Genomic DNA, 10,602 nt, shown 5'->3' with positions numbered 1-10,602 from the left:
ATTCATAAGTATGTGAACCATTGATTCTCAATACTGTGTGTGGTTACCTGATGATTTTTTTGTTTTGTGGTGATTCTTCATGAGTCCCTTGTTTATTCTGAGCAGTTAAACTGAGCTCTGTTCTTCAGAAAAGGTCCCAAAACTTCTTCAGTTTTCCAGCATCTTTTGCATATTTGAACCCTTTACAGCAGTGACTGAATGATTTTGAGATCCATTTTATCACACTGAGGACAACTAAGGGACTCAAACTAGAGGTCTACAAAGAAGACCCGAGACCCGAGGACCCGGGACCCGACCCGGGACCTGTACGGGTTCGGGACTATATTTTAAATGGTCAGCCGGGTCCGGGTCGGGTCCTAATCTATTACTTCGGTTCCCGGGTCTGATTAACATTGTGTGTATACCCGAGCCGATTTGATTCGGAGATCACCCGGCCGTGTTGGGAGTCAGTCAGCGCTGTGCGTGTTTTGTAACTTGAAAAGTATGAGCCGGGAAATAAGGTGAAAAAACACGAGTGACCCCAGCCATCAGAAGCAGAGCGGGCGGAGTTAATGCAAGCGAACGGCGATCATCGAGTTTTATTATTCCTATCGTGTGCAACAGTAATGCAAACAAACTTCAAATCTCAAGAACTGCTTGTAGTCTTGCACATTCGCATTTAAATAACATAGCCTATTTCAAATCATTAACAAAACATGAACTATCACACGAATGTTTTCTGTGACGCTTAAAGCTTGTTTCAGGTTGCTCCAGCTAACGCGCATGTCTCATGCGAGCGCACTTTCTTTCTCCTGTTTTTATAATAACATTATGCCGTCTTGTTATATCTAAAGTTTTGGTCAGACTCGGTTCAGAAAGCACAGAAATGACCGCAAATAAGTAATGCTAACGTCAGCGGCCATGTCACTGAACAAGCAATCGTTATTATAGTTCAAAAGGGCAAACAGTCAAAGTTATTTTATTATGTGCGTTGACTCGAGTCTCGAGATACAACGAAATAATGCAAAACTGCAAAGTCGCATTTGTCATCGTGACAGCAAGTGAACTTTTAAAGCTGGAATAATGAGTGGATTAAGCATTTCAATCGGCAAGAGAGGAATAACGGATGAACTTTCTTGGCAAGTGCATCACAGTCAGGTACAAAGGAGAAAGCTATAGCCTACTAATATTAGGTAAGACAACACGTTTTATTTTCGCAACTTGTTTATTGACTTATTAATAGCAATTTGCTGTGGAATAGATGTGCCGATCGGGTCCAGACGGGTCCGGTCGGGTTCGGGTCCATCTTAGACGGGTCCGGGTAGTACATTTATGGCATTTCTCGGTTCTGCACGGGTTCGGGTCCAACTTTCAAAATAATAGTCGGGCCGGGTCGGTTCCGTGTAGCACATTTACGGGTCTCTTCGGGTTCGGGTATGAATTTTTGGACCCGTGAAGACCTCTAACTCAAACACAACTATTAAAAAAGGTTCAAACATTCACTGATGCTCCAGAAGGAAACATGCTGCATTAAGAATCGGGGGATGAAAACTTTTGCACAGGATGAAGAGGTCCAAATTTTTCTTATTTTGCTTGAATATAATTTTTTTTTTTCATTTAGTACTGCCCTTCAGAAGCAACAGAAGATACTTGCATGTTTCCCGGAAAACAAATTAAATACAATTTACCTTGATCTTCAAATTCCAAAAGTTTTCACCCCCGACTATTAATGCTTTGTGTTTCCTTCTGGAGCATCAGTGAATGTTTGAACCTTTTTTAATAGTTGAGTTTGAGTCCCTCAATTGTCCTCAGTGTGAAAAGACGGATCTCAAAATCATTCAGTCACTGCTGGAAAGGATTCAAATATGCAAAAGATGCTTGAAAACTGAAGAAGTTTTGGGACCTGGAGGATTTTTCTGAAGAACAGAGCTCAGTTTAACTGCTCAAAACAAACAAGAGACTCATGAACAACCATCACAAAACAAAAAAAACAGTCGTAGATGTTTTTAGGGTAACCACACACAGTATTGAGAATCAATGGTTCACAAACTTTTGAACTGGGTCATTTTAATAAATTCAGCTTTTTTTTTTTGTCTTATGGATTATATGTAAACATCTTTTATGGAAAACATCTCACTCAGGAAAGTGCTAAATAAAAAATAACATGCATTTTGTATTATCTCCCTTATTTTGTTAAAATTATTAACATTTTCACAGATTCTGCAAGTGGTTCACAAACTTTTTCTTGAAACTGTATATCAGACATCTCTAGATTAGTAGATATCCCAAGAATAGCTAAAAGTGGACATGGTTTGAGATTCTTTTTAAATGCTTTAGAAAAACAATCAAACATGCTTCCCCAATATTCCTGTAATTTAGGGCACAACCATAGTGTATGAGTCAAAGATCCCTTTGTTACTTTACATCGATTGCAGAGTGGAGAAACCGGAAAAATGCTGCTGTGTAGTTTTACCTTAGATAAACATATTCTATACAAGGTTTTAAACTGAATTCAATTATGCCTTACATTAATTGAACAAGTGTGTATATTCTCAAAGCCTTCTTCCCAACTGTTAATATCCTATTTCTAAAGCTTAATTATTTTTTTATTTCAGTTAGTTGTCAGGTAACATCTCTAAAAGTGTAAGTTTTTAATTTTATTTCAAAACAATTTGTAATACTTTCAGTTTTAACAATACCAACACTGTAGAGGTACTGCATAACAGGAATTCTCCGTGTAAGTCCACAGTGTTCACACTAGATGGAGCAATAACATAATTCACAGCATTGACTATCGAACAGCTTGATATCTTCAAACCAGCTGTCAAGCCACACTGACCTGCTATTTCTACAGTTTTGCATTGATCAGTCTTAAACAGCAAAAAAAAAAAAAATTTACCACTGACTACCACTTTCATATAGGTTAACATTGCGCGCACCTTCTCGATGCGCGTTACTTAAATATCACAGTGTTTAAGGCGTTTCTAAATCTTTCCCATCTTTTTCTTACTTTCTTTATATTTTAAACTTCTAATGCTTCATTCGCAATTGATTGACTCCAGTTTGCCTTGATGTGGCTTGGGGCAAAGATAGCGTCCAAATTGTCAGACCAATCATAACGGAGTGGGAGTATTTGCGCGAGAAATGATGCGCTCGTGCCTCTCGCGCGCTGTCCCTCCCAGCAGCATCAAAGCAGCAGCAATCAGCGCGCGACCACAGCTCAGGCACCTGCAGGTATGAATGTATTCAAAATGTTATTTCTTTATATCTACGAAAGCAACAGAGTGAGTTGTGCTGTTCTGTAATATGCTATTTTCAATGTGTTTAATTGTTGCGGTGCTATTTTGGTGCAACTATAATGTGATGAAATGTTTCGTGGTGACGCTGATGCTGATTATATTTATTCTATAGCAGTTATTAGAAATGAGAAAAACAGACTGTTTTTCTGCCAGTTTTAAAGTTTCATACAATACCAACAGTATGTGCAAAGCTTTCTTCATTCCTAAAGAGGGACACTGACCGTCATATCTACCATAATGCCTTTTTAATGAGTTCTAATGCAACAGTGTTGACCGTATTCGTTCACATCTATTAACTATTAATACGAATTAAAATTATACTTGATAGGGTTGAATGTTTTATCCATACATTATACAGTAGATGTAGGCTACTTAAAGGGACAGTTCACAAAAAAAAGAGAGAGAAAAGAGAAATTCTCCTCATTTACCTCAAACCTGTATGACTTTTTTCCCTATGGAGCACAAAAAGAATCACATTCATGATATGGAATAAAATATGCATTGAAAATAACAGCTGACTAAGACTGTCAGTCTCTAGCCATCTCCATTTGTGGTCTATAAAAGAAATAAATGGGTTTGTAATGACATGAGGGTCAGTAAATAATGTTTTGTTGGTGAACTGTCCTTTTAAGAGTTTTATTTGACTGAAGGAATCATAAACTTATGCCTTATTGCGTCTTCTACTGCTCTATTGGGATCGATTCCAGCCAGCATTAGTAAAGCACACTGGCTCACTTGTTGTATAAAGATATTAAAAACTAAAGTGTAAGACAGGCTAATTATGTCTGCATATTTATGCATAAACATATCCATATTTTAAAAGTCGACTGTCAGATCAGATGTGTTTAGCAAATACACAAATGCACTGATCGGTCTCCATTTTTCACACTTAGAGCCTCCTTGCTGTGCAGTGCATATGTGTGTTCTGATAAATAATGTGCCCAATCTTTGCTGATGAAGGCATATTCCTCTGCTGTTCCCTCTCACACAGGCTTCTAATGGTCTGTGACCTCTGTAATTGAGGAGCTAGCAACTATGTGATTGCCTCATATTCCATCATCTAATTCGTGAGGCACCCTTCTTCGTTTGCCCCTCAAAACTTGCAGGCGAATCCAATGGTCTACTTGTCGTCGGATTCCATTATCTGGTACGCAGTTGCTCCGGTGAGGGGCACTGATGACCCCCATCGGTTATTGCGCTCCGTCCCTGCTGGCTTCCCACCTTTGTAACTGCATCCCCACTGCTGCTTGTGCATCTGGATCCACTTTATGTCGCCATGTTGAGTGCCTTTGAATGGTATGGCTGTCTTCTTCTTCTGACGGGGATGACAAGATCCGTCAGCCAGCGTATGGATTCACTAACGCCCCCTGCACCCGAATATGCCCACTCTATACGACTGGATGGTGACATCATCTTGGGGGGTCTCTTCCCGGTGCACGCCAGGGGCGAACGTGGCGCCCCTTGCGGGGAACTGAAGAAAGAGAAGGGTATTCATCGGTTAGAGGCCATGCTCTTCGCTATCGACCTCATCAACAAAGACCCTGACCTGCTGCCCAACGTGACCCTGGGGGCGCGCATATTGGACACCTGTTCGCGTGACACCTACGCCCTGGAACAGTCGCTTACCTTTGTGCAGGCGCTCATCGAGCGAGATTCTACCGATGTGAGATGCGCTAGTGGCGAGCAGCCAATCTTTGCCAAGCCGGACAAGATCATTGGCGTGATAGGCGCCGCAGCTAGTTCTGTCTCCATCATGGTGGCCAACATCCTACGCCTGTTTAAGGTAATTTCTGTTGTTGCTACACTATTGGTTGGTGGCTTTGCTTCTGGACCCACAGAACCAGACGCAAACTGTGTTTAATGTAGTTTAGGGTGTATTTTCTTGAACTTTGCAAAGCTTTGGTCATGGTTTTCAAGGATGAGGACATCTCATGCAACCTGTCCATGTTAGTTTTTGCGTAATACGGTATAGTTTCAAAGATTTGAGGGAAGAATTTGCGCCAAAGTTGGATTGGATGCACAACTTTTGACATCAACAACAAAAGACATAGGAAGTGTTTAGGGATACACCAATACATTTGACAAGAAATGTAATTTCTTCATAATTAATTGTGAAATTTACTAGCAAGTTCTGAGGGAAAATTGTTTCAAAATATAAAACCTGCACCATTTTTTTCAGTTTACTATACTGTAAGCCTGAATAAGTTGGCAAAACTCAAAAATATGAGGCAATCAGTCAGAAATTCAAAGTTTAAGTTAGCAGAACTGACAGATTTTTATTTTGTACTCATAAAACTTGAAATGTATGAGTACACTAATTCATACATTTAACTTAAAATTTTCAAGTAACCTCAATATGAACATTTTTATTAGTGTAAACTTAGTTAGCTATAACAAGCTAATTCTGAAAATGCTAACTTGCTAATTTGCTAAATTAAATACAGATATATAAAGCATTTAACATTCTTGCTCTCAAACCAAGCCGCATGCCCCACTTGTCACCGATGGTAACTTTCCAAATACCCATATTAACAGAAACTCTTCTAAATTAGCATAACAAAACATTAATCACTACTAAACCCCCCACTTAACATTAATCTTGCACAAAAACAAAAATAGGGCTTAATTTTAGCATTTACTCTCCCTTTTGAGTGCCTTGGACAAAGCATGCTGGGAAATAGAAATGCCAGCCCAGTTTCAGGTAAACTTAAGTTAATCTACATTAAAAGAAATAAGTTCATAAAACTTGACTGAAACATAAAATATATCAGTTCTGTGAACTTAAAAGAAAAAGAAAGTGCTAAATACTCATAAAAGTTACTTTGACTAAACTAATTTGTTTAATTTAAGTTTGTCCTACTTAAACCAATTAATTATTATGAGTGTTAGGGTTTACAGTGCGATATATCGGTTTTACTGAATAATCCCCAAATAATTCCCAAAAAAAGAACTATACAGCTTTGCTACTATAGAGTTTCTTTTGGGAAAAATCAGCTGGCAACAACTTTTTCCTTCATATCATTGGCCGATTGATCATTTTTTTGGATTTTCCCACTTCAGTAGTTATTAATATCGGCCAAATACACTATCAGTCAACCTGTCAATCGGTAATTGGACGATATTACAAATTTTATTTTTAAATGATCAGTATCAGCTGATATTGCATATTTAATTGATATTAATACTCCTAACACTCCTTTAAAGTTAATCTTTAATAATTAAGTAATACTGTCGAATCTAATCTTTAGCAAATCTAAAAACTTTTTTAGTGTTTTTTATTTTGAATTAATTTAGACAAAAAAGCATAGAATTTTAATATCAGCCTTTTATTGGTTATCGAAAATAATTAGAAGCTCATCTGTATTGTCCAGAATTTTTAAAATCAGTGTATCCAAGCTTTTTCACATCCTTTTATAAAAGATCATAAGTGTATTTACATTTCCCACTATATGGCTAGTTGCATTCAGCATTGTTTTTGCCCTGCTGTTCACGAGCCACTGCTATAAACATGAAATAAGGAAATATTAATTTTTTCAATCTCATAGAGTGATTCAAATGCGTGCTCAGAGGGATTCATTGCACAGACTTTTTGTCAGCACTGTCCTGAATTTTAGTGGATGTAGTAGCCTGTAATAGAATCTGTTTTGAGGGCTAATCAATAATCACTTGAGTCTCTTGAGCAGTAAAGAGGGACCACTAATGATTATGAATAAACAGAAATTTGTCAGACTTTTCAGAAGCATCTCCAATAGCATTGAATCACTGGATCTGTAGATTATATATTTTTCCGGATTGTCCTAAACAGATTAATTTGCTGCTATCTGGTGTTTATTCTGTGCAAAAATTCTCTCCCTTTGAGTCTCAAAAATACTGCCACTGGGTTATCTTATGTTTCATGTCTCATTAATAATTGAGTGTCTGTTACAGATACTAAATATAGCTGGCTTGTAATTGGATCAAATAATGGGTGTCATGTTTATCTGAAGAAAGCATTCACCTTTTCAACTGCAGAAAAGATTAGACACACCATGAATTCATCTGCAGTAGAGATTATGAAAACAGAACCACAGAAATGGTTGGAGAGGGAAGATGTGATTTGGGATGCGATTGAAAACCTTGTTTTCACTATTTATGGAGTTTATTGTTAATCTGATTGGTAGTTTGTGTCTATCAGATGCATCAGTGTAATCATCAGAGTTGAAGCTCGGCATGGACTTCAGAAGAAGTGAGATGTCTGGCTTTATCTGTATTGATCTTGTTGATTGGCTACTGCATTGTTCTTCACCTTGTGCATCAATCATTTAAGTCAGATATTGATTGTGGATTTTTCTTTCATTTGTTTCTTTGTACAGTCACAAGCATTCATGGATCAATTTAAGCTGAGGCAGTACATGCTTGTTTTTCTTTTTGCTGTTTTTGAAATTTTAGAGTGTCCCCAACAACGTAGAAAATATGTTATTGGATTACCTACCCTGAAATTCCGTCGTAGAGTCTTTTCTCTTTCCTCTGCTCCTTCCTCTCATTGATCTGCAGAGACTGGACATTTGAAAGCGATATGTGTCTGATCTCAAAACAGGATGTAATTGGGGAAGTCATTGTGTTTGCTTCTGCCTTGGATTTACTGTAGCTCAAGGCTAAAAATTAGCTTAGTAAGAGAAAGTTAAGTAGATGTATCATGTAGATTACGCATTGACTTTTTAAAGAAATTTCTGTCAGGATGCGGTTTGTTTTGCACAACCCAATCATCTTTACGCAGCCAGCACTATTAGCTAACGCCTGGTTAGCTAAGCTAATAGTTAGATAATGTATTAAATGTCTTAAAGACATTTAAATAAAATGATAAACATTTTTTAGGTATATTTGTGAAGTGTAGCTAAATGTTTATGATGAACTGATAATGCTATTGCTAATGTTTTTCCGATGTAGCCTTATGCTAACCTCCTCTGGTGAGAGTGACTTCTTTTTGCATCTATTTAGCGCATTCTAGCTAACTTTTTGGTAACTTAAAGTTTGAAACCACTGTTTATACATTAGAATAATTTATTATTGCTTTCAAAAGTGAAAATTTTATCCAAACATAATAAAGTTATTTTGCATAGTCTTAAAGGTACAGTAGCACAAACAACTTACAATAATGTTGTTTGTAATTTCAATAGGAATCGATGTGATCAGGATTTTCGTGTGAGGGCGAAAGATTTACCCAAACAGATTTTGCATCAGTTTAGCATTGGTCACACATTTGTCACACAAACAGAAAGCTGCTTAGTTTGAAAGTGACTTTTGTGTGAACTGTGCTTTATACATTGCATACTCATGAAATTTCACCAAATTTTTGCGGCCCCACTTTATATTAAGTGGCCTTAACTACTATGTACTTACATTTAAATTAATCATTTGATACAATGCACTTATTGTGTACATACATGTTTTTACATTGTACTTATATTTTAAAAAACACCTGCATGTAATTACATCTGTAATTAATTTCTGTAATTACATTTATAATTACACTGTTGACCCATCCCTTACACCTTACCCCTACCCTTAAACCTACCCATACCACCAAAGCTTTCCCTAACCTTACCCATATCCCTCCTCAATAGCAGCAAAAGTGTTTTGCAATTCAATATGAACCCAATAAGTACATCGTACTTATTTTTTTATGTAAGTACATGGTAGTTAAGGCCACCTAATATAAAGTGGGACCAATTTTGCTAATATCTAAGAGGGAGAGTGGAAAATTGTCAAATAACTCTAAATTGTGACTGTTTTTGGTCAAAGAAATTCTGACTAATATTTTAAATGGACTTAAACTGCTACAAAAGTATAGAATATGGCCTCTATAAAGGGTTAGTTCACCCAAAAATTAATATTCTGTCATTAATTACTCACCCTCGCGTCGTTTTAAACGACCGTAAGACTTTAGTTCATTTTCGGAACGCAAATTAAGATCTTTATGATTAAATCTAAGAGTTTTCTGACAGCCAAGCCACTACCACTTTGACACTTCAAAAAGTTCATAAAGAGATCGTAAAACTAATCCATATGAATTGAGTGGTTTAGTCCAAATCTTTTGAAGAGACACAATCGCTTTATATGATGAACAGATTTAATTTAGTCTTTTATTAACATATAAACATTGAACATAAACAGAAGCTCAACTGAACCTGCTTGATGCGTGAGAACAAACCTCTCGCAGAAGCTCAAACGTGCTGCGTAACACACGTGAATGAACCTCATCAAACAAACATGCTTGAGCTTCCATTTACAACAACTGATGTGTGATGAATGTTTATATGTGAATAAAAACCTAAATTAAATAAAAGGGATTGTGTCTCTTTAGAATATCTGGACTAAACCATTCAATTTTACAATCTCTTAATTAACTTTTTGAAGCATCAAAGTGCCAGTTGCGTGTCAATAGAGGTACAGACATCTCTCAGATTTCATCAAAAAGATTTTTTCTGAAAATGAACAGAAGTCTTATGGGTGTTGAACAACATGAGGGTGAGCAATTAATGACAGAATTTTCATTTTTGGGTGAACTAACCCTTTAAGATTCTGCAGTGTTTCATATAACATGAAGTCTAAAATTAGTCTTCACAAATAAAAAAAATAGCTGAAGTTAAGATGGATTCCGTATCACTTAAACAGTTGTCCAAACAGCAATTGAGCTCAGCCATGGAGCAATTTATCACAGTCAGGTAAATGGGAAGTTAAGAATAATTCAGACAGTCACACGGTCTACATGTATATTTTAGTATCTCATCCACTCAGAAGTGTGAAATATATTCATGCATATTACATGAAGGGTAAGAATAAAGGAGACATCACAATCCAGTTCATATAATGACTTTATTGGTCACCATTGTGGCAGACTGCGTTGGGGCAGAGGGAATGCCTGCCTCATTCATCTAACTTGTAATGCAGACATAAGACTTGAAACACTCTGACCTCTACGCACCTGAGATCATAGTAGTTCAGACAGAGGTCACGTTGAAAGGTTTGCGTTCAATAGAAAGGAAACAAATTGCTTTAAGTGAAGACATTTGATGCTTTAAAAAGGTTTGGAAATGTGGGACACTGTTTGGATTTACTTATTTGTTTTTCTTTGTTTACCACTGTGATTTAAATATTTAGAAGCTACCTACTTTGTAGTGTCTTATCATTTTTTTTTTCAATTGCATAGATTCATTTTAGGCTATTAGATTTTTCCTATTCAAGAAGTAATGGCTTTACTAATAAGGTGCCTTGAAGCAATTGCTTCAGACTTGAATGATCTGAATAAATAAATAATGCAATAAAAATAACTGATTTCTCACAG

General features: G+C 36.7%; 1 protein-coding gene across 3 annotated transcripts in view; it reads left to right on the top strand.

Moving 5' to 3' along the window:
- Positions 1-311: 311 nt before the first annotated feature.
- Positions 312-10,602, top strand: part of grm8b (glutamate receptor, metabotropic 8b) — a 205,872-nt gene continuing 195,581 nt past the window's right edge. Inside the window, exons 1-2 of one of the 3 annotated variants that reach the window (XM_048158683.1) lie at positions 312-1,172; positions 4,270-5,061. In XM_048158683.1, coding sequence (XP_048014640.1) covers positions 4,555-5,061 — 507 coding nt within the window. In that variant the 5' untranslated portion in view covers positions 312-1,172; positions 4,270-4,554. Of the gene's footprint in view, positions 1,173-3,059; positions 3,214-4,269; positions 5,062-10,602 lie in introns of those variants that run through there. The other 2 variants (XM_048158682.1, XM_048158684.1) reach the window with 2 other exon arrangements.

This window comes from Megalobrama amblycephala, linkage group LG15, assembly GCF_018812025.1.
Source record: "Megalobrama amblycephala isolate DHTTF-2021 linkage group LG15, ASM1881202v1, whole genome shotgun sequence".
Taxonomy (NCBI): Eukaryota; Metazoa; Chordata; class Actinopteri; order Cypriniformes; family Xenocyprididae; genus Megalobrama; species Megalobrama amblycephala.
Note: the sequence above shows the minus strand (reverse complement) of the source record. Positions and strands in the feature narration are given on the sequence as shown.